General features: G+C 42.3%; 2 protein-coding genes across 18 annotated transcripts in view; both read right to left on the minus strand.

The window, feature by feature from the left end:
* MTR (5-methyltetrahydrofolate-homocysteine methyltransferase) overlaps nucleotides 1–1,772 on the minus strand; it is a 57,691-nt gene extending 55,919 nt beyond the window's left edge. For 4 of the 11 annotated variants that reach the window (XR_008748174.1, XR_008748175.1, XR_008748173.1 and 1 more), the window contains exon 1: nucleotides 1,257–1,388. Coding sequence is in view for 2 of the 11 variants with exons in the window: in XM_055811086.1 (XP_055667061.1) it covers nucleotides 1,257–1,293 (37 nt within the window). In the remaining 9 variants the exon portion in view is untranslated. Of the gene's footprint in view, nucleotides 1–1,256; nucleotides 1,392–1,523 lie in introns of those variants that run through there. The other 7 variants (XR_008748184.1, XM_055811087.1, XR_008748179.1 and 4 more) reach the window with 6 other exon arrangements.
* Nucleotides 1,773–8,176: 6,404 nt separating this feature from the next.
* Nucleotides 8,177–24,106, minus strand: part of ACTN2 (actinin alpha 2) — a 69,800-nt gene continuing 53,870 nt past the window's right edge. For 3 of the 7 annotated variants that reach the window (XM_027789153.2, XM_005239135.2, XM_005239137.4), the window contains exons 13-21: nucleotides 23,380–23,488; nucleotides 22,407–22,547; nucleotides 21,832–22,014; nucleotides 20,555–20,689; nucleotides 19,886–20,065; nucleotides 19,378–19,524; nucleotides 11,929–11,994; nucleotides 10,875–11,033; nucleotides 8,177–9,523 (exon numbers count right to left, since the gene is read on the minus strand). In XM_027789153.2, coding sequence (XP_027644954.1) covers nucleotides 9,365–9,523; nucleotides 10,875–11,033; nucleotides 11,929–11,994; nucleotides 19,378–19,524; nucleotides 19,886–20,065; nucleotides 20,555–20,689; nucleotides 21,832–22,014; nucleotides 22,407–22,547; nucleotides 23,380–23,488 — 1,279 coding nt within the window. In that variant the 3' untranslated portion in view covers nucleotides 8,177–9,364. Of the gene's footprint in view, nucleotides 9,524–10,874; nucleotides 11,034–11,928; nucleotides 11,995–13,134; nucleotides 13,213–19,377; nucleotides 19,525–19,885; nucleotides 20,066–20,554; nucleotides 20,690–21,831; nucleotides 22,015–22,406; nucleotides 22,548–23,379; nucleotides 23,489–24,106 lie in introns of all 7 variants that reach the window. The other 4 variants (XM_005239139.3, XM_027789152.2, XM_005239138.3 and 1 more) reach the window with 2 other exon arrangements.

Below are 24,106 nucleotides of genomic sequence, written 5' to 3' on the forward strand. Positions count from 1 at the left end.
AACTTTTCTCCAACTGCCACCACTTCTCAAGCTGCTGCTGGAACACCCTCCCATATATCCCATTTCAGTCAAACCCGGTGGGTTCTGCAGCAGCAAGACAGTCACCAGCCACAGCTTGACCACAAATGGCACAGGAGAAAGGGCAGGGCAAGTCAATGTCATCTTTGCCAGAGGAACCTGAAAAAAACCTCAGACCACAGAAGCTGATTATAGAGTTGGCGCCGCACACAGCTGTGCAGCAAGGACGACTGCAGGCCTGTTTAACAAGCCAAGCGATGCAAGCCCAGGCTGAAGCACAGCCTCAGCAGCTAGCATTGCCCGAGGAATATTAAAAAGGAAAGTGCTTGGGATCTCTGCAGGTAGCGGCACCACTAAAAGCAGACGTTGACAAAAACCCCTTTTTAAACGACGATTCCAACCGGCAGCTATTTTTACACCTCCTCCCCTCCCAAGGGCTTCTGTGTAACCTGTAACATGGCACCTACTGGCTTGCGGCCGCGGAGCAGCTGGGGCGCACCGGTCGCTACCACCAAGCTGCAGCCTCTCAAGCGTTTATTTAATTTATTTTTCTGGCACTGACCCCTCTGGGTCAGATGGGCTAGTGCGGGTGTCCCACCGCCCTCCGCACCCCTTCTAGCTTGAGCGAAGCCCGGGTCTGCTGCAACATCGGCACCGCTACCGGCGCCGCCACGGTTCCACCGGCGCCGAGCCGCCAGCCGCGGCTTTTACAAAAGCTACAACGCTGCGAGTAACTAACGCGCCCCGGCAGCACCGCCTCAGGGGGCGACCGCCCGCCTCAGGGGGGGAGAGAGACCGCCCGCCTCAGGGGGGGAGAGAGACCGCCCGCCTCAGGGGGGGGAGACCGCCCGCCTCAGGGGGAGACCGCCCAGGTGCGGCGGCACCAGGTGAGGGGAGGGCGAGCCCGCCGCTTGACATAGCAGGGCCACAGCGCCCGCCGGCCAGCCCCCTCACACGGCGCCACGCAGCCGCCGCTGGCGGGAGCGGGGAAGGGGAAAGCGGCTCTGTCCCTCCCGGCCCGGTCCGGCCCGTCGCCGCCGGGGGCCGCAGGTGGGACCGGCCCCGCTCGCTGCCACGGCGGCGGCACGTGGCGGGCGCCGAGCGCCGGGCCCCGGTGGGGACACGCGCACACATGTCCCCCCGGCACCCGGTGCGCGCGCACACGCATCCCCACACACACGCACCGCCGCCGCCGCCGCCGCCACCCCCCCCCCCCCCGCAGCGCACGCAGCCGTTACCCAGCGGGTGGGCGCCCGCCGGCCCCGTGGGCGCCATGCTGCCGAGCCGTCCCCGCCCCGCGCCGCGCCGTTGGTGCCGGCGGGGGCAGCGGGCGGCGGTCGGGGGGAGCGGGGGGCGTGTATCCCCCGCCGCCTGTCACACACAGGCGCTGGCTCGGGGCTGCCCCCTCCCAGCCGGCTCCTGGGGCCCGCTGCGGGGCCGCCCGGCCGCTGCGCGGGAGACCCTGGCGCTGGGTCGGCAGCCGCCGTGAGAGGCCGAGCGCTCACCGTGCTCCTGCGGCGGTGCCATGCTCTTCCCCTGGCAGCCTGGGGACGGCAGCTCTTGGCGGCTGCATGAGGAGAGCAGAGCCCGCCGAGCTGCCGCCCCTACCGCTGAGTGCCCGTGGCTGGCGTTGCCCCACGTCGTGACTGGGAGGCGGTTTGGCCACCGGGCAGGGCGAGAGGGGAATGAGTCTGTGAAAAGCCGACAACGCTTGCATTTGCGGTTGAGACAACTTGGTGCTGAGAGGGAGCAGATGTAAATCAGCCTTACAAAGACTGGAAATCAGATTTGCCAGTCTTGTATGGATGGATGTGACAGGCGTGTAAGCCTGAAAACACATTTATATTATAGGAATCAAGCAAATGAAGGCACAGTTTGGCAGTCAAACAAAACGAGTAAAGCGTGCCTTATTTTGACACAAGAATTCCACTTCTGATGACACAAATCCTTTCAAGTTCTTACCTGAGGTCTAAAAACGTTAAAAGACATACCCACCGGTTACAGCTGCAGAGGAGCCCCGCTGCGTGCAGCGAATGCTGGCCTGCCCTGGGTCGGAACAGCTGAGGGGAATAACCTGCGCTCATCTGCAGTGCTACCAATTCAGCTGCCACTAATAAATATGGACAGCATTGTCATTTAAACTTAGTTCAGTGTTGAAAATACAAAAAAAAGAAGTAAGTCTGTAAAATGCGTTATTGACCAGCTTTTCCTGTGCGCCGTGGGTGGTTCGATAACAAGCAAGCAAAGCCAGTGCTGCAGGGGAAGAGGCAGAGGCCGCTGGTTCTGTGCCAACAGAAATGAACTGAGTTTGTTTTCCTCCTTCTGGCACCTGAGCCTCAGCCCCGTGCAGCAACGGTAAAGCCTTTTGTCGGCGAAGAGTATGGGTTACTACATTTACGGTGCTTAATAACAGCTTGTGCATTTTCGCTGGAAAATTTTTAGGGGACTCAAAATGAGTTAAAAGCCATTAGCGCAGATGATTCCTGGAGGCTAAACGTTCACTCTTGAATTTTCTTTTGAGGCACAAAAACAGTTGGTTACAAACCCTTTGAGCCCAATGCGATCTAGGAACCTTTATAATCAACTGTCACTTTGGTCAATGGTGACGCAAGTACATATAAAAACGTAGCTTTATGTTTAAATGATGTATATGGCTAATTCAACTTCAGAAGGAATACAGGCACCCTACAAATCAGCAGACAGTAGCCCAACTTCACTTGTAAGGGGCTATGCTGAAGTGTTGAGTGCCAGGAGGTGTCGCTGCAGAGCAGACCGTGTCCCTCAGCAAACCGCTGCAGCGGTCAGCCCAAGCTCCCACTGCAAAAACATGTCCCAAAATTCCGGTGTAACGTGCGATGGTCTGGAAACCCAGGAACTCTGAAAGCTAAATAACAGAAGTGGAATACACTAAACAGAAGCAAAAGTTAGGTACTCCCAGAGTGTGCTTAATTTTATACCTTTTATACATAATTTGCATATATTATAATGATGGGCAACGCTTTGAGAACTGTTCATTAAGAGATGTTAGGGGTATATTTCTGTGCTTGACTTTTGAACAACTTACAACCTTTTTGTCATGCCATATAACACTATGAAAATTTTCTCTGGCAGCAATTTGGGTTAAAAAGCTCACTCTCTCCGCAGTTGTTTTGTGGCAACAGATCTTTGTACCATAGCTCAGCACGTCCTTGCGTGTGCTAGTGCAGTTGTTTGTGTAACTGCGTCTAAGTAGGTCAGTGAGAAAGGAAAAAAAAAAAAAAAAGAAAAAAAGAGCTGAAAATGTGAAGGTTCTTTTCAGGATCATTTCACGTATTCCCATTTATACTGCAATTTCACAACCCATCTGAGCCCGTTTGACTGTGAGGTGCTGTGAAAAGTCAGCCCCAAATTCTACCCTGTGCCATCCTCGTATTTTGATGCCTTTCCTGGTGCAGGTGCTAACCTTTGAACACAGTTCTTCCTTAAAGGTCAATTTTCAGTGTGAACAGGTCTCTGATCCAGTTTGTCTGCAGCTGAACTGTCTCCAGAGCTGACACAGGAGCAGCAGCAAGACGAGGGCAGTAGCCACCCAGCTGCAGACTCTGTTTAATCTATTTAAGAAACTGGAGTTGTACAGGCTGCATGAACACAACTGAGGCAAGACACGCTTCAGAGGGTGAAGGGGAGTGGATGATCAAACCAGATCATCCAGCAAAGGAGTATCAACACAGAAGTTCAGCCTTATTTATGTTTTTCAATGTTAGAGGATCTCAGGTCCCTTTTCTTGGTTTAGTTTCAATGATGACAGTACTGTGCCATGCTGAATCCCAGTGGCATGTGCCAGTCCTGAGGCTGCCACACACCTGCAGTAACCAAGATTTTTTAACTGTTTCTTTGAGAAGCTCTAATACACGGTGTATTTGCAGGAAACCTTCACGGACTTGCAGTGACCATGCCCTTAAGCTTGAAAAGTGGTGTGTTGTGGGTTTTTTTGTCTTATTCTTACTTTACTAAATTAAGCTGTCAAAATACTGTTCACTTTCAAACATTTAGAGTAACACCAAGAGTAGCTTGGAGTTGCTGGAGCAATGGAGTAGAGGATGGGAGGACACAAAGGTGCCATTATTCCCATGTCTGAGAAACCTGACCTTAATACTGCTGGGAATTAGTCCTACTTAAATATCAGTTGCAAAACATAGTATCGGTCATGCAAGTATTGATCATCATGGTGAGAATCCTTGTTTCTGGAGGTGGTTGTAAGTGGTGCTTCAGTGAAGCTAGCATCTTCCTAATTGCAACAGGATTAAACTATAAATCCAAATTGATACCCATAGCAAAAAAAAAAAAATAATCTTGAAGTCAGATTGAGTTTTGCTATTTCAAGTATATTTGAAGGTATTTTTCAAACTGCTGCTTTCCCCAGCTCCTCCCACACCCAGCTAAACTCTCACAGATCTTTCAAAACCAGGTAGTGTTTGAAGCAAACAAAGCCATCTTCATATTTTGATTTTTTTTTTCCAGTGAACCAGTGCCAAGGGTCTGGTTCACCAGTTCACCACGTCACTTGCCCACCCATGTAGTCCAATGGTATACTCACCTTATGCATGTATAAGATCAAACACATTGATCTAGCACACTCTTTTACCTTTTGGGTATGTGTTTTAGATACCTCCATAATATTAATTACAAAAACATGCCTTTCATTCCCATATTATCTGCCTTTATTCCTAAGGATGCAGTTCCAAATGGGCTACTCACATAATAATCCTTATTTAAACAAGAACAGTGGGATTATTCATGTTACTAAAGGACAGTCCTATTTCAGAGGATTATATCCAAGTGAAGCATTCACAGCGAAAACTGCAAAACAGATTAATCTGATTTCAGAGCACAGCTCTTGGCACTCTGTAAGATTACCTACCACTTGTGCTATTCTGCTACAGCTGGATTATTGCCCCATTTCGGATGACTAAATTACATTACTTGGGGTTTTTACTTTCAGAATTTCCTCTGTGCTTAAGAATTACATTTTTTTATTTAATAACTAATTTTCTAGCCCCATAACTTAGAGGGTGAATTTTTGTGATCCAAATATAAATTATTTGTTCCATTTAAGTCAAATTATTCTCTTAACATTTCTATTCTGGGATCAAAATATTATCAGAAACCAAAAGAAAGCTGATTCTTTCAAGATCAATTGTAAGCCCACTCCAAATGCCAAAATAGCCTATTAAACATATGCGGCTTAGAGGAATATCAACAGATTTACTCTACTTACCATAGAACGATTTCGGACTTTAAAAAAAGCCTGAAATATCCATCATAGTGAAAATAAACACAGTAAAGCGAACAGGATATAACCTTTTGCATCTCTTTAGACAATTTGTGTCGATCAAAACGTGTATAAATGCCTAGAAGGGCTGAAATGCAGGCATGAAGAGGACTGGGAATTCAACAGCGGGTGTAGTATTACAGCTTATCAGTACTGCTGCACAAGGCAAAGTGTCACCTGTTTTCAGTTTATTACAGGCTTCATATGAGTATGAAATTTTACAGCATTTTTAAAATCTTCAGTATGCATCTTTCAGGCATCAACATCAAATTCATAGAAGAGAGAGGAAGAACCACTGCAGGCTTACCAGCTGCCCTGTGACAGCTTGGGAACTGGTGGGAAAAGGGCCAGGTCACATGCAGCTAAATGTGTGCACCAAGGAAAACCTGCTCAACATTGAGCTTAGAGAGTTAGGAAACATTTTGCTGTGGATGTGCGTGAGATAATCAGCTTCTTTCTCTCCGTTAACACAGCCGAGTGAAGTCTGAGCTGCCACTGCCCCTGCCCAGGGCAGTATGGCATCTGCTCTGGATCAGTCCGGACTTGATTATGGAAACAGGTTTCTTGAAGGTACTTCCTGCTCTCCTACTTGCTGGCAGAGCTTCTTGCCTGTGTTGCCAGATGTCCACAAGCTGAGGGGCTAGAGCAAGCCATTTATAAAGTTCTCCATTCAATAGACAGTGCCTCGAAAAATCAGTCGAAGCTGCAGGGCTCACCCCATGCAGGAGAACTGGAAGGTCCTGGTGACAGAGTAGGCACAAAAGCGACGGCAACGCAGGCAGGAGCAGGAACCTCACTGGCAAGGAGGCAGACCTGCAGTACCCAAACAAGAGCAGCAGGTCCGGTAATGCTGCCAAGTTCAGTTCACAGTCCAGTGATGAAAATACAAGCCACTAGGAGCAGCTGTGATCCATGCCTTTTGTGGCCAGTAGGTAAGAAAAGAAGTGCTAGGTGTGAAGCAAGGAGGTATGAAGGTAGCACGGAGCTGGCAACAATTTTCTGCCTGCATCAGCACCTTTCTGAAGATCACTGACTGAAAATGATTACTAGAAAATCGAGATTATCTCGGCAGGAAGATTTTCAAAGAACTGTTGTATCCGTGTAAACTCGTGGAAGACATCTGCACTACAGTCATTAAAGCAACTTAAAACCTTACTGACTTTTTTAAATTTTAATTTATTCTATAACCTTCATTCACATGGCCATCAAAATAATGCTGTACCTTGACCCGTTGACCCTTGATTTGGCCCCTGTGATCGGTACTTTCATCGCCTTGCGCTCCGTTACCATGCTTTTTTTAAGTAAAGTTAATTTGCTGCTATAATTGCATAGACATAAAACGTCACTGCATTGTTCACTGCACTGTGAACAGAGCAGTTCTACAGAAAACCACAAATGCCACCTACTAAAAATGGAGCCTTCGAGGAAAAGGAAATTTCTCTGTTAAACCCATTGCTCTGGAACTTGACCACAGAATATTTTAAAGAACCTTGAATTTTACCCTCTTCAGGGTAAAATAACATAGCTTACTTATTCAATCTGGTTACCCTAAAAATAGTTGATGCTGGGAGAAATAACTTTATGATACACCCTTTTGTTATGTGAAAGACGTATTATTAAAACTAATAAATACAGTATAACATTTTTAGGCAAGTACAGATGGGGCAGTTAATCCCTGCAGCAATCTGCCACTGGTTTTGTTCATTCTACAGAAATTAGAAACCTGATATGGGAATGAAAAAATTACTTCTAAAAGTCTTTTTCTCTTGCTGCTGATACTGTTATCTCTCACACGTTTTAATCAACAGAACATTTAGCTAAAGGAGTAGTTTATGAGTCTCTTCCATACTATAAAAAATGGAAGACTATCACAGTATAGAAATCAGCAGGTAGAGAACATGAATGACACCTGACAGAGGTGTCAGATATATGCTGTCTCTGTGCCAATTTTTAGCATAATCCTGACTGTAGCACTGAGATTTTGCTTTTGTGCCACGTTTGGAAGCTCAATGTTTTATTCTAGTTGCATTAAACTGTGACAATGAGAGATACAGAGATTTATTTTTTAATAAGATTCAGCCTGCCCAGCAGTCATTTAGCTGGAAATGCCGTTGCTGTAAGGCAGAGCTTCCCGACTTTGTACGAGCACTGTCATCACAAAAAGAGATGGCACTGCACCGTGGCAGTAGCAGCAGTGGCAGTAGCAGCTTCTGGCTGTGTGCAAGGCTGCACAGGCACTGTAGGAGATGTGATTTTAGCCCTAGGATTTCTCTGAAGTTCTCTACTGGCCTTTGTACACAAGGTGGAGGAGGAAGAGGTATTTGGTCATTGCCTATCTCCTCTCTGGGATTGTTTGGAAATTGCTCCCACCACATGCACTTTACCTGCAGGAGACCTGCTTTAGGATTGAAATCACACACAGATTTTTAATGTTTCCCATTCGTAGATTTCAAAGCAAAGGCCAGTGAAAGCATCATTGCATACTTAGCAGCTCCTTTTTTGCACATGAAGAAAAAAAGAGATACAGAAAAGCTAAGGCGAATATCTTCAAAAGCATTAGTGCCTAAGTCTCACTGAAATCAAAGCTACAGCTCTAGCAACCTATGGACATTTGTGCTCAGGTGACTAAATGGAAACTGTCCCACTCATTCTGAGCTCCATCTCACTTCATGAAGCCATACCTGTCCTTTCAGCATGTAGCGACTGTTGTTCATGCAAACACAGTGTATAGAAATCCATGACATACTTTTTTTAACTTTTGGCAGACTGAAACCTCCTTTAATGTTCAGAAATGTTTCCCGTTCTTAGATGGAACCACCAGATGACTGCCAATGACAGAGCCTCATAAGGTTTTGAAAAGCAGACTTTATTTAATAGGCACATCATTGCTTTAATAGCACTGGGCTGCACAGCTCACTTCACCATTTGTAAATGGTTTTGTTTGATTACATTGCATTTCCACAGCGTCAGTAGGATTCAAGTAAAAAAGTGACTGCTTTTACTTCTCTATCATTTCTCAAGATGGAAAAAAACCCCACCCAAAACAGTAAATGACGAGCGCACAGGAGCATAATACAGACAGAACTGCCTGCGATCCAGAAGTCAAGACATACTGAAATTTGAGCACTGAACAGTTAAAGCTGGAAGACAACCACACTACCTTTGCTCAGACAGGATGTTGCATTATGCAGGACAGAGATGAATGTTGCCCACTAACACAAGACACTGGCTTTCTTATACTAAGAAACAAAGACTGTCCAGCACAGACAAGAATGAGGGTTTCAAAACAAAACAGCTCACATGAAATTAGCTTCCTTATTATTTCTGATTATAAAAGTTGTACTCCCTCAGCTGTAAAAGTTAAAGGCCTAAAAGTACTGCTTACAGAAATCTAAACCCGCAATTTAATCAGCTTTTCAGCTTCTCCCCCCTATATTACAACTCTTTGTGATAAGACAAAGCCATCTTTAAGAGACAAAAGCATAGCATTCTGAATTATTTTCATAATTAAGTAGTTTACTTGGTTGGTATATTTCTTCCGTTAAAAACTGCATTTTAATATTTTATTCCACTGGTAGAAGTGTACAAAATCAGAAATCATTAGAGGAAAATAATATTGCTCTATGAAAGAAAAAAGCAGGACTTCTAACAAAGTTTTATGAACATCGTAGAAGAAGCGCATGTGGCATTGAAACATTTTGAAAATAGAGAAATATTTTGTGAGTTTCAATGTTCTTAGGTTTTACGTTCTATTTCCTGAATGGATATTTCCAAATCTAATATCTTGTGATTTTTTTTTAGTATCTTCTCTAGTGTTCTATAGGACAGACAACCTAAAACCAACAATGCAGAAATCTAGCGTGCTGCACACTATAATATACACTAGTTACTTCCGCTACTAGCACTTTACACTGATGGTACCTACTGTATTTGTAAAACTCATTTTTAAATCAGCTTGTCAAAGCTTTCGAGAAGCAATCTGGGCAGTAAAGTGGGTATTTTTAGTGTCTACCATGAATACGGCCAATTACAGAATCAGAGGTCGCTTTCTCCATACAGTGCTGATGAAAAAGAGGTGTAATCCAGAGCCCCGGGAACAGAACCTGGGCCGGTGTACGGAGGCATTCTCTTGATGCAGTACTGAGCCTGCTCAGGAGGCAGCTCGCGACGTAATTCATCTGCCAGGATGTAAGGCTGGGAGAGGGGAAAGGATTGACAAATTCAGTATGTACTCTTCAAAGACACAAAATAAGTTTATTTTCTGTAGCTGTGCCTAATAAACTTGTACATCCTGCCTGTTTTTCTAAGACCATTTTTTTTCCCTGGTAAATTCCATCCCTGATGTTGAGCTGAAGGGGATAATTCCACCAACAAACTGATTAGGGCAAAATCCAGTCTCAGGATATGTGGCAGCGCGTGTTAGCTACCGAGCACTGTACCGGCTGCTGCCGATACAGCTCATCCATGGATAGTTCAGTCAGCATCTCTAGTGCACTGCTGCCCCTTCTGCAGTGGCGGGACAGACACATTTTCAGTTACACCCTGTTAGTTTCAAGGTCCTAATACAGTTGTAATGAAAGATGCATTATTGCTCTGAATGGTTTGCATTTATGATATGAAGGATAGCCTCTGTTAACAGACTTGCCATTATTTAAAATAGCAAAGTAATGAAAACCATTTTTTCCTGAGACCCTGGCTTCCATGTTCCACATTAATTCCTACTGAAAACATGTCTGGAATTCAAAATGTGGTCCACAGTAACTGAGATCACAAAATCCATGCAAACAGCCGTAACAAGACTATCAATAGAGCAAGCCTGGGCAAATAGACGTGCACTGCTGTGATCCCTCCTGTCTCTGTAGCACAGGACTGATTTCCTGGCAGCACCGTGTGTGGCCCTGACTACTCCAGAAGCTCTTGTGTTGCCATTATCCTCCCTTGCATCTTCATTCACCACTCCTTCACCAGTGGATCTGGCTGTGGGGAGGAAAGTATGCCAAATTCAGGAGCTTCCTCCACAAACCCAGTAACTACAGGAGGCCTTCGCCTCCTGCTCCTCCTAGGATAGGGGTACACCACATTGCACACATCACCCTGTTGAATGAGCTGTCAGATCACAACATGGCTCATAATTAGGTGAAGTCTTGTGCAAGTCACCCAGGCTATGGTCCAGAGGGCCAAACTCTGCGTTCAAACATCCAGACAACAGCATGAAAGGCAGAACGAGTTTCCCTCTAATCCAGGCTGTTGTGTGGAAATAAACTGATGTACAATATATCCATTATACAGACAAACTGTCTAAGTCATGCTGAAGACGTCTAATTTTATGTCGGCTCTTTGTGACAGGAGGCCAAGCCTTGAATTCTGCACCCATTTCAGCTAAGAGTCTTGGTTCCAAACAAGAAAAAGCAAGTGCGTTCTCTGAAGTCTGAGAAACTGAAAACAAAGCTTCGCTATTACTGAAAGGCTTGTACAAGCCTTTCAGCCAAGAAGGGCTAAATAGGAGAGCTACTGAGTCCTTACAGCCAGCAGCAGGATGACTGACCTTATCTGAAGCCAGGATTCTGAAGGAAGCTATCACTTGCTCAGCTGTGTCTGTGTCTGCCGTTTCTCTGGTCATGAAGTCAATGAAGGACTGGAAAGTGACGGTTCCTTGCCCATTGGGATCAACCAGAGACATGATTCGGGCAAACTCAGCTTCACCCTTTCACAGAATCCAAAACAAAAAAAAAATGGTCACCGTAATATCAGTTGCCAACAGCCTGTATCTCATAAATCAGTAGGTACCAGTGCTTACAAAGTCTTTAAAGCATCTTCCTGATTTAGGAAAGTAAATGTCAGTCAATGAAATCTGGGATCTGAAATGCCCACCCCTCTTTTCTAAAAAGGACTCAATGCTTTTGAAAAATATATTCTTTGTCCTAAGTACATAGTGTGTACCTTTCAGTTAACTTTCTGCAACTTCTCCCCCCTTCCACCTTCCCTCAATGCCTGTTTAACTTGTTTTAACACTCCATTTTCCACCCCATCCTAAAACCGTTGTCATTTAGGTACCGCACAGGGAGGTGAAACAATAGCCCAAGAAGCAGTGTGCTTGCAGAGCCACTGAAGTAAGTAGTAAGGGAAACGATTCTGAAATGCCAAATACAGGACAGTTCAACTAAGACTAATGATTTTTTCCACTAAAAAGGGAGAATTTGGGGGAAAATGTTTAGAACAAATAAGTGAAGGAAAGAAACTGCAACCACCAAAGCTAGTTTATGAGAATCAAACAGCATCAAATTCATTCTTCCTCATGCAGATAAAAAAGGAGAAAGAAAAAATGATTTAGTAACTGTTAATTTCAACTTTTAACATTTTCTTAATTCAAAGAGCAATGCAGTAGACCATAGAATATGGTTTTCAGGTGTCTAGTTTTACTGTTAACTTCCTTTTTAACCATTCAAAAATAGAGAAAAAGCAAAGAAACAAGAAACTAGTATCTCTAGTGCAAATTGTATCATTAGTATTCTGTCAGTTTAAATAAGCTTTAGTATTGCTGTGGTTAATATTACAATCTGTGAGCAGAATCAGTTGCCATTGTTTCTTAAAATTCATACCAAATCATAACCCATTGAAATTAAGCAAGCTCTGAAATCATCGTGGTCCATCAATCCGTTCTTCCTCTATTGACCAAAATAACATAAGGAATATAGAAGGGAAGGTTTGAAGAATCCAGGGTCGTTTCCAGAGCGATGACAAGTTTAGACCATTGGCATATTGGATCCAGGGTATGAACAGTATCCATTGATATTGCCCAAGCAGGTTACCAGAATCACCATCAGTTTTAAAGAAGGAAGAAGTAACTAACATATTACCACACAGGGAACAGACATTTTCACCACAAAAAGTAACATCAGCAAAGGTCAGGGGATAGATAAGGGAGGAGGTGAACGGGACAAGAATACAGAGAAGACAAAGAGAAAGGCAAGGAGAAAAGTTTGTTACTAAACCAGTCAAACTCAGGAGATGCTCCAGCTGCCTCCTTGATATGAAGTGTCTTTGAAAGGTTCTGCATAGAATGCTGTAGTGACTAGGAGTATGGTTAAAAACATTCTGAAAATAGTGTATCACTGACTATTTCAAATACTCCACTCCAGGGCTAAGGTAGGTATGTTATCAGAGCCGTCTGCTGACATATGGGAAGTAAGTACAGGGATTTTCCTTCTGACTGCAGGCTACCGAGACTTGGACTACAGCAGAGGTGTGTGTGCTGTCTTAAAGGATGAGACTTGCAAGACTTAGGAGGAGGTCAACTGAAGACCTTTTATAAAAGGAGGCTGCTCATTTTCCAGTCCATAACATATCTGTGGCATTCCTGACTCAAAGCTGAGCAAACATTAAATGGCATGATAGTAAGAAGGTAAATATTTTTTTCCTCTCCGTTGTGATATAATGTAGCAGTTTGGAGAGTATTGTGTCTTCCTAAATCAGAAGATAGCAGTAAAGAGCTCGTACTAAATCTGAGGAAAGGAAAATTAGCAAAAGTCAGAGTGCCAGAAGCATAGGAGCTCTCGATAGTTATCTAGCACAGTCCAAATTAAATATCTCAAATAAGTAAAAGAAACAACCTGAAGAATCTTTGAAAAATTCATAGAAAAATATGGCTCCTAGTGATGCTGACAGTCCATCTAATTCAGTTGTCTTCCCCAAAGCAGAATATTTTCAAAGCATTATGACCAATACATCGGAGTTTAAACCCACAGCCTCTTTGGCTATTATTATATTGGCCTATTTGAAAACAGAAAAATATCAGTTTCGTCTACCTGCAGGTCATTTCCAACCTGTCCTAGACTGATGAGGCAGGCTTTAAATTCATCAGAATGTAGATTGTCAGATTCATCCTATCATCCCATCACAGGTCATGCATTTGGGAAGGTGAAAGAAAAAAAAAAAATCACAGATCAGGTTAGTTGGTTAGTAAAGAATATTCTGCTCATGTAGTAATAACCATGTTTTCACAGAAGTTCATGGAAACATAATGTCAACATACTGCAATGAATCACCTAAAAAGTGTTTTTCCAGTTTCATGCTGTAGGTTTTTTCCTAGTGGAAAAGGGTCCTTACTTCAACTACAGAGTTAAACTGTGCTTCCTCTACAGGTGCTTTTTAAACGTTTTTGATGATAAGGCAGTTTTGATTCTATCGATCTGCCATTTGCTTCCTTCATTTTCTATTGTCATACAGTGTATGTGAGAGGCAGTAGAAAGATCACTGAACCTGGGCAAAACATTTTTCCCCCACTCAACTACTGTTATTTCACTCTTGATTTGATGATATTACTTAACAACTGAACATGCATATCTCAAAAGAGAGTAGAAGTACAACATAAATTTATAACTGACCTAACTTGCTTCCCATTATCTGTCTCCTTCAACAACCTACACAGTAAGGTTTTGCTTTGAAAACTGACTTTAAAAAGAATCCATTGAATTCCAGGTTAAATGGCTCTTAGTAACACCACATCAAACAGGATCATTGTTTTGAAGCAATACTTTTTTCCATTTTGCAGGTCAAGAAATTCACACTAATTTCTTAGCAGCCAACTGGCCTGTCTTTCTCTTCCTGTTCATACAAAATGTGTCTACCAGAGCTGTGCTTCAGATTGAGTTAACATGAACACAATTAAAGAGATGTTCTAAGATGAAAAAATATTACCCTTATTGATTTTACAGGCTGACAGTTTGGAGAAGACCCAGGGGTTTCCATCTGCTACGTATTTGCCTGCTAGATTAATCATTTATTTTTTAAATGTCTATATAGTTATGCATAACTAAAAGTACTGGAGGTTTAACAAATGCACTGGGTTTACTTAATATACTAATAGGATAAAGTGGTGCTTTATTAAGTTAATAATGCCAAGCATTTTTGACATATCATGCTGTTATATTGACTCCCTCTGCATCAACCTCCACCAGCTCCATAAAGGAAAGATGAAAAATAACAGTGGGAAGTCAATGACAAGAGATAAAGTAAAGCTGCAAATCTGGAGCAGCATTTAGTTAAAAGCCATAATCACAGCAAAGCTTTTTTCCTTTAATATTTCCATTTTATGGGATAATTCCTGCTATAAAGCATTCAAAATGGTTTATTTTATCATTCTGAAAATGTTAATGTGGGCTGGCTTGAAACTCTCGTCCTAGAGACAGGCTGTGGCTGGGCACACCAGGAATGAAGTCAGCTCGTTCTACCTTATTTCTAAAGCCAAAAATATTACTGTGAAGCTGCAAACAAAATGGTACAAAAATGGGAGCTAAGAGCCAAATTCTGTCCCTCCACTTCCTCTACCAGTTGTGGGCAGAGCACTATCAGCTACTTGACTACACCAGAGGTGGGTGTGCACTATGTGCAGGAGCTCCCTAACCAGACACACACGGCAGCAGCAGTGGTGCAACAGATAGAGAAGGGCAGACAAGAGCGAGAGAGGCCAGCACTTCTACCGAGAAACCAGTTTCTTTAGGAGAGGAGTGCAATGGTTGTGCTGGAGCTCACAACCATCATCTGGTTAAGCGGGACTCCCCAGTAAGGGTCATTCACATTCTCACAGCAAATTTTTTTAATCTGCATCATATATGGCCTAAAAAGGCGTCTTTGCCTTTGCAGTATATCAGAGTTTCACGGGATGCAATGGTATTTTGCAATCAATGCATAGATCGAGCCCATGCAAGGGCTTTCTCTTTGGGAAATGTTTCTTTGTATTTATTTTTATTGTTTGCAGACCAACATTAAGCACTGAAATTAGTTTTTTAAAGCATATAAATAACTTTGCATTGTTCATCTTTTCCTACCAATACAAAATAAAACACTGAAATCCCCCTTCATGTTTCATTATTAGTCCCCAGAAATCTTTTCCTTCTCTTTTGTGATTTACATGTGGCCTTATAAAACAAGTGAGCTTCTGAGTTGCAGTAATCCATTCTTGAATAGGTCCTTCAGTTTCCTGAATGCGAATTGACCTGCATAAGACTGATCATGTGGTTCCTTTAATAGGGAATTGTTTTTCTGTTAGTAAAATATAGGGTGGCATGATGCTATCGTTCTACATGCACAGCTCCTACTTAAAATCTATAGTCTGCACAAAAATCAATACCAGAATATATTAACATCCATTAGGATATTAGATGCAGAGCAGCCGCATATATTTTATCACATACTTTGCAATCTTAGTTAGGACTTAGTAAATATACTAAATCTGAAAAAGGATTCCCTACATAAAAAGGCTCAAAACCAGTGACTAACAACATATCTGTGTTGGTGTCCCAGTTTGCCTGCATACCATAATTCAGCTATGCACCATTTTGAACACTTCTAAACTCCTTCTGTGATTCAGACATTGTGTCCCACTTTCACCTTTTTTTCCTCTATGCAGTCACATTAAGAAAGGAAGGAAAACCAGCGTTGCTGAAGAATTATATTTAAACCTACAGCTAGACTGTGCCTTCAGGCAAAGCCTCCAGCAAGTAGTAGTGGGTAAGCAGCAGCATCCTCAGGAATAACCTCTGGGTACCAGTGTGTGTACATGCCTGTTGGAAACACAAGAGCCTAGAGGGCTGCCCCCTTGACCCAAGGGAGATGGCATATTTACCACTTGCCTTTAACAAGGACGACTTGTAATACTTTCTGTGCTAGCATGTCTTTGCTGGTGGATGCACTGAAAGAAACACAACTCTTTCTGTCCTTGTAATTCTTACATGGATGATGCCCACTTACTCACTGCAGTTGGAGAAAACGAGGCATGTAGCCCCCCCCCCCAAAAAAAAAAATCCTTGTAAAATACCAAATAGTTCTCTTTCAGATATTCGAGATGTAGAAGCCATTTATAACAATTCACCCAATAATTTAACTCCTTTCAAAGGACTAACAACTGCAGAATTAAGCCCTATAATGGATTATGAACTGTAAGATTTTCAATTTTTTATATATTCTTCCTGGGGAGAAAGATGGGGGTTCCTTCCTCTGATTTAAAAGTGAAGCAAGTTGTTTCTAGAAGCACTCTATAAAAAGTTGTTAGGTTTATGTGTACCAAAGAAGATTTTTTAAAATGGGGAAGGGAGCTACTCTGCATATTAGCACTTTGCCAACATCCTCAACACACATTACTAGTCAAACATTAAGATAAGTCTTAAACTGGAGAAATGCCACAGAAGTCAGAGCTGTAGCATGCATAAATGAATCAGTTGTGCTTAGGTATTTAAAGCCTACTTGTCAGGGACAGTATTAATTTTGGGGATCTTTTCCGGCTATACATCATTGTGAATAGCAGTCCAATTCTTTTAAACTATGACAGGCATTCAGAACTGCTGCTAAGCGCAACAAAATTATTATATGTGGCAACATTATATATATGGGTAATTCTGTCTGACGTAGAGAAGCATTTTTCATATTAGTGCTTACATTCAGATGATCCAGTTTCATTTTCATTTCTGTTTAAGGTAATCAAGGCCATGAAAGAATCCATTACTGCCTTCTCTATCTAAATTCCAAATTTAGAGTCCTTGTTATTCTGTGCACTCTGAAGTAACTCTGAAGCACCCCAGGTTTCCTTCATTCACCAATACTAAATATTCAAGTGTGCAAGGACATAAGAAGGATATAAAAATGAAAAAAAAAAGAAGCCTGCCTCTCTCAAACATGTTTGTTCAACATCTCCTTCTAGCCTGTGTAGATTGAGTTGCATCTTCCCACTAAATTACAGTGTAATTTAATCAGTATAACCTTCTCTTTCATCAGTGTTTCTAAGACCTTTCCCCTGCAGAAAGCCTGGCTTGATGGCTGAGTGGGTTTAGATCTTAACTTCTTCCTTTCTTTAACTTGCATTATGCTACTAAGAACATAATTGTTGCATGGTGTCGGTGCAAAAGTCCTCCACAGACCTATTTCCTATGTCTGATGCTAGGGGAAGGAGTATACTCTAAGAGGGCATCTGCAAAATGGTTCTTCCCTTAACATGATCCTTCCAGGCTTCTTCAAAGCCTTTGGATTACATCTGTCATGGAGGAAGGCAAGGTCTGCAGCTAAAGCAGCCCAGGCCCAGGTTGTTGAGGCCATAGAAGCTGGTAACGTACCTGTCTCCTTCCGCTTCTGACCCAGCCACTCAGGCTCCCTGCCACAGAAGCCAGGGCAGAAGGGACACTGCCTGAAGCAAGGAGACAGCCAAGGACAGGCAAGGATCTAGGAGCTGGGAAGCACTTCCGTGTTGTGCATCATTGTCACAGCCCAGCTCCAACCTGCCTGCAGCTGCCTGAAACGACCGCCCTCTTCCAGGCCGTACAGCCTTTCCTAAAGCCTTGCTCTATTGTATCCTTTGGCATCTCCTAAGTTTTACTGTATCTGCAAAGTCTAAAGGTCTGTAACAATAGGGCCGGTTGATGTTGCTGCCACTTGGTTGATTTAGCTTCTCCGTGCAAGAATTTCTGAGGCACCAAGAGGTGGCCGTGGTATCTCCTCAGCCACTGAACCAGCCTTGCCATGAGCATGGCAGAGAAACTCAGCTATGAGCTACAAAGATACAGGGACACTAGAAATGGCCAGGTAGTGTAAGTTATACTAGGATTCAGTCACCTTGCTTCCTTGTCTTTAGGGAGCTGTCAAATCTTTGTGCAAAATGCGTGGTTTCCCTTAATAGGGTCTCTCAAATATTGGTGTGTAATTTATCCAAGCCTGAACTCTGTCTGTTCTTAATAGCTCTAATTGCTCAGTTATCTGCTTCAGTGCCTCGAGAAAGGAATTTAGTATGCTACTTTCTTCCACCCCAGGAAATTTATCTCTGCTTCTGTGATGTTACCTTATGCTTCCTTAGAAAATACAGAAAGGAATTATGCTGCACTACAATCACATTAAGATATTCCACAAAATCTGTTCCCAGTTCCTGTGTAGCTAACATTTCCCATGTTTGTGTGCTACTTCAGAAAGCAGAGGTTTGGCAATTCTGCTTTTCTTTCTAACCAATTAAAGACATTCTAAAAAATATTTAGCAAAATATGACTGTCAGCATCCAATGCGCATCAACCACCAATCCAGGTATGGGTAACCATTTTGAGTAGAGCTGGACAAAGAGGATGTCAGTGAACAGAAAGAGGCATTTTGCTATAGCCTGAAATGATGTGAGGGAGCCGATTCATGTGATAACAGAGTGTAGGTCGGGGGGTTAAGGACAGTCCTCTAACTACAGGAATCTGTACTGGGGAAAAGACAACAGCCTGGTGCTGCATTATGGTAATCTTTTTCCAGCATTTGAAATGTGAACTTGGTTTTGAAGGTAGGTTCATGTGAGCACAGAGCCAGCAGAGTTAACTCATGTACAGATTTTTCTCCAGCTGGGAACGTCAGATCCCTGTCTGCATGTGTTTTGCTGTTGTGTCTATTAACAGCTGCCTTTTTAACCCTCTGTCCATGAATACTGTGTAACTCACAGGACTGAGTTAAATTTCTTCACAATAGTGGTTTTATTCCTACTTTTTTCCTCATCCATGATTAGGTAACTGAAAAAACCAGCCTCTTATTTCCCATATACAGCCAGAAAAATAAAGGATTTTCCTTGACAGCTATCAGTGCCTCAATTATATTCCCTACAAATCTACTTCTAGGAGGATATGTTGGGATTCAAAGTAAAATAAACTTTAATCTAGATTACAGCTAAATTTAATGAGATGGAAGCTGCTGGCAAGTACACAGAACATGCTGGACTGCCTTAAAATAAAGGGGCACATTATTTTCCAAAACACACGGATTTATCCAGTTCTGCCTATTATTTGAACAAATGCTCAACCATATTAGCAGAACTGTAATTCTGCATTACATTTGAAGAGTAAAAATGAACCTTTAACATATCTGTACAACGGTATAATTTCATAAGGCTGTAAATTCTTTGTTAACTGATCTTTTGCTGTTTTAAAAAGAGCCCATTGCTACTGCATTTGCAGTTTTTTAAAAGGCTCACGTTTGGAATGAAAAGCAACTTGTTGGGAACAATAAATATTGCTAGTTGAGAAAAAGCAGGAGTACTGTACCCTGTCAAAATGATTGAATGATGCTCTGAAGTCATTCATTTGTTCCTGGGTGATACCCTTGGCATCTCTTGTCAGGATCTGAGTCTCAACCTCATTGATAGTTCGAGCAATGGTGGTAAGTAGGAGCTCCCATCCAACACGGATGTGCTATGAGAGAGAAAATACTGATTTATTAAAGAATCAAACATATTCTTCTTAGAGTATAAAAAGTACAGTAAGCAAAAAATGAGCTCTAAATATTTATGCGATACCTTTTTCCATACCGCTAACTCTATATTATGACCAAATATCATTAAAAATAAAAATGGCCTTCAGGAAAATATGTAACTGGTTTCTAAATGGATACTTCCTCACTAAAAGTAAAAAGTGAAAATAAAACAAGTCTTATGAGATTATCAGAAAGTCTGGCAAATTCCATCCTCTGTTGCAGGCTCTTCAGATCAGGGGAGGAGGTTATATGGCAGAAGAGGACGGAATAATCTAAGAGCTACAAGGAGTAAATGGCTACCTCCATAGTATAGTTGGTGTGCTTGTTGTCAAACACCAGGGCTTCTTGTATAAGCTGATGATCTCCTTCCAGTTTGTCAATGTTGTGCTTATAGTTAATGATATTGTGCTCATATTGCTTCAGCTGATTCATCTGGTCCTCCAAAGGCCCTGTCATTTCAATAGAGCTGCGGGCAATTTCCTGTCAACAGAAACAAAGACACACACCCCGCCCCACAAAATTTAAGCTTCAGATTTGCTAATTTGACCAACTTTCATATAAATATGTAATATTTTCATACTAAGAAGCAACAGCAATGAAACCTTCATACAGTGGAGACAAGAAATTTCACTGTTGAAAACACATTTCGAAAGAAATGGGGCACGTTTATTTCTGGAATTAGTATTAAGATCACAGTGATCCTGGTATCTTTCCTTTACAGAAAGCAGAAGCTAAACAGCAATTGTTTAGTGAGTGATTTTTCAAAGCTACATCTCCCGCTCACCATCAATGTACCACTTGTACAAGCTTCCACAGTTTTAAACATAATCTTAACAAGTGCTAAATACTTCAGGATCAAAAAACTGGTGAACTATCATGGAGACTGCTGTTGTCTTGTATATAAAGCAGAAATAAAAAAATCATAAACCACTTTGTTTGTCAGCTTCTGCATGAGGGTCTGACACTCACCTCCATCTTGGTCTGGATCCATGGCCCAATGACATTGGCCTGAGCAGCAAACTGGCGACGCAGGCGCTCGTTGGCATGCTGGCGGGCTAGTTCCTCCTGCAAGGATTGATCCCTCTGAGGCACCAGCTGCTTCACCTGTTACAGTGGGAAAGCACTAAGTGTGAGCAGGCACAACTGAATACTTTAAAAACAAATGGAACTAATAAGTCCACAGTTACTCATTTTTCTTATTGGTCTGAAGGCTGATATCAGAAGGGCAAGCCAGAAACACGACCACTGTTTTAATTACTAATTCTGTGCTAACATAAGAAATTGCTAACAAGGTCTTGGGCAGCCTGACCAGAGAAACTGATAAGGAGAAAGAAGAAATTCTCACCTCTGGCTGGATTCAAGTTCACGACAATTATTTAACCTTGAACTGATATTAGAGCAGTTACTTTGTTTTTCTTTTGAAACAGCTGGTTTTTCAATCTCTAAGTAATTGTTCTAAGAACAGTCAGTGCAAAACATTTTATTCGAGCACAGCTATTATGATAGGATAACATGAGACATATCCTGTCCATCAGGTATATCTGAAGGCCTCTAATACATTGCAAATGCTTTTTTTGGCTTATACGTCTGGATTGCCTTGGGAGATTCTGAATTTAGGCCTTATTACTTGGTTTTTACAACCCATTGAGGGTGTGTTCTTGTCCACGGAAGTTTAGGTATTTGGTAAATTCATACATTCTACACAATCATTTCCCTTCAGCATATTATCTGTCTTGGTCACTAACAAAATAAAGTTTGTGCGATAGCTCTAGGAGCCTCCCTTTAATCCCTCCTCAGTAATTTTTTAAGGTAATTGCCAATTTCAGTCTAATTGGACAGGACACTAATGATCCTAAAGGTGCTCATTTTTTACATTTGTGAAAAGTAGAAGCTGTGTAGAAGAGATGCATGAACTTCAGTTTATACTGAGAGAAAGAATAAAATAATTTTCTCTTCTTTTAACAGGACCCCCTGGCCCATCTGCTGGCCAGCCACCAGCTTGCACTAGCCCCAACACCTGCTTCTCTTGCCCCCCTAGAAAGGACATAGGTAATATTGAGCGATGGGAGCAAGGGATATTCTGAAGCAAGCCTAGCAAACGTAAGGGAGAGCATAAGGTACTGTAGAAAGTTCATTCTGGCATCTGATATTCTAGAGTAATCTCCAGATTTATTATAAAGTTCTCTGAATATTCTTAGTATTCCTACACTAGAATACTATGTTATTTATGAATTTAGCATGCTTACCTTTTCCCACTTGCTACGAATCTCTTCCACAGTAACAGTACTGTAAGGATTGCTTGCGCTTATTCTCATGCTGTAACTCTGAATAACTTTTTCAACTTCGTTCTGGATTGACAGGATGGCCTGTCTTTCACCATCTGCCTCTGGCAAAGTAGCTTTAAACTGATCATGTGCAGAGATTAAACTCTAAAATCAGAAACAGAGAGGAAAAGCATGAAAACTTTAATGTTTCTTCCAACATCTGGAAGATCTGCTGTAAATAAGCACAGCTCTTCTCTCACCCTCTCAAACACCCTGTTTACATATATCTGTAGATACAGGAAATCATACGTGTAGATACATTCATGAAACAGCCCTCATTCACTTTATCAGGACCATCGCTTCTTCCATGATCTCTGGAATATGCTTTCATATCAATGAAGAGCCCTATTTATAATAGAGCAGACATTGCCTAACACAAAGAAAATGTCAGACAGGTAAGGTTTCTTTTTCTTACAGATGTTTTACTCACCAGGAAGGAAAAGCTTCCTTTCTTATTTTCCCTATGACTGTAAGTCAAAACATAGACAACCACTTACCTGAATTTCCTCTATGCTGTGGACAATAAACATGTCCTGTAGGTCTTCCATAGCGCCTTCCATCCAGTTGTTGAAAGGAGCAGCTCTTTTGGCAAACTCCAGGTGAAGCTGATCAATTGTTTCAAGCAATTTCTCCGTCCTCTGTACAGGTTGGGAAAGGTACAGTCCTTTGTTACTAGGGCAAGACCTAACTCCGCACACATACCCTGCCATGCACAAAGTCATGCCTGATCTTTACAAAAGCAATTGATTGTATTGTCAACTGATCTCACCACCTGCTTTAAGGATTCTGACTCAAGGCCATAGGACTCATTGCAGTAAAGATACTCTTCTATCCAACATGTTGAAAGGGGTGTGTGCCTTTGAAGGCTAATAGGTGAAATTACTTTTTCACTACTGATATTTTAAGTATTTTTGTTACTGTAATCTATCTGCAAATCAAAATCTGCTAATCTTACTTTAGTCATTTCTTGTAAATACAAAAAGGAGGAGTTAGGCATATGTTTTCCACCTTGTCATATGTGTGTGACTTCTTTTTTTCTTAAGGAACAAGGGTTTGGGAAGTATCTCACTGCGTTGGAATACTCACTACCAAAAAATTAACCCAGTGCTAGCCATTATCCTGTAGCACACTTGATTAAACTCAGACAAGTATGAAAAGGTAAACACCTAAGGGCTTTTGTTATCCTTGCTGAACATCAAATTCCCAAAAAGTGGGGCTATAAACAGCATGCCATTTGTTGCTGCTTTAGGACTGTCCTTGGCAGCTGAGTACTGTCAAGTCTGCTCTGAGCAATTCAATCTGTTTGCAGATAAAACCACACCGAAATGAAATGGAGATCTGAGGAAAGGGGTTATTGCTGTTCAGATTCCAAAGTGGGTGCTCGACTGCACTGTTTCCAGATCTGAAACAAATGGTTCGTTCCCCGCTCCCTGCCTCAGCTGAGCTGCTGATCAGTGTTATATGCTTTACCTCCAGTGCCTCTCTCCTTTTCTGAGTAAGTGTTCCCAGGCTGTCCCATTGGTCACATATCTTTTGGCATCTATCATTGACACTTGCAGCATCATGGTAGTCCAGTTCACTAAGAGTGAAGATAAAAATCTGTGTGACTGTCTGAAAGACAGGAGCAGTTGCATTGTCTACACTCTTCCACTGGCCCTCAGTAATTCCGCTCTCCCCCCCCCCCACCCCCCTCTTTTTTTTTGCCCCCAGTATTTCTCCTCCAGGTAAGCAAGTGTTGCAGTATAGACATGTGTAATCTAGACATTCAGCATTTCAAGAAGCACAGCGCTGGAACAGGATCGACCTCCTCTGTTGTGAGAAAAATCAAGTACCCACTTGTAACGTGCAGGTATTTAAGACAATTAAGGTATCTAACCATCTTTGTCTCAGCTATGCCTGTGGCACAAGCAATTTGATTTCCCGAAGACCAGAACGCTTTGGTCTGGGGCTTTATCAAGTTTCTGAAGATTGTTACAGTTTTAAATTAATTGGCCTGAAATACACATTTCCTTTTAAATAATGCAATGATCCTTTCCAGCCTCATACACTTTGAAATTATTTAACTGAGAAACAGACCTCAGGTTGCACTCAAAACATGATCTCTCTCTCACAGGCCTGGCAATACTAATAGGGGCTGCTCAGATCTGGGGCACAGAGAACAGTTTTCATCTTCCTCTCCAGCAACCCATCACAGAGC

The sequence above is a fragment of the Falco peregrinus genome, chromosome 7 (assembly GCF_023634155.1).
Source record: "Falco peregrinus isolate bFalPer1 chromosome 7, bFalPer1.pri, whole genome shotgun sequence".
In the NCBI taxonomy this organism is placed as follows: domain Eukaryota; kingdom Metazoa; phylum Chordata; class Aves; order Falconiformes; family Falconidae; genus Falco; species Falco peregrinus.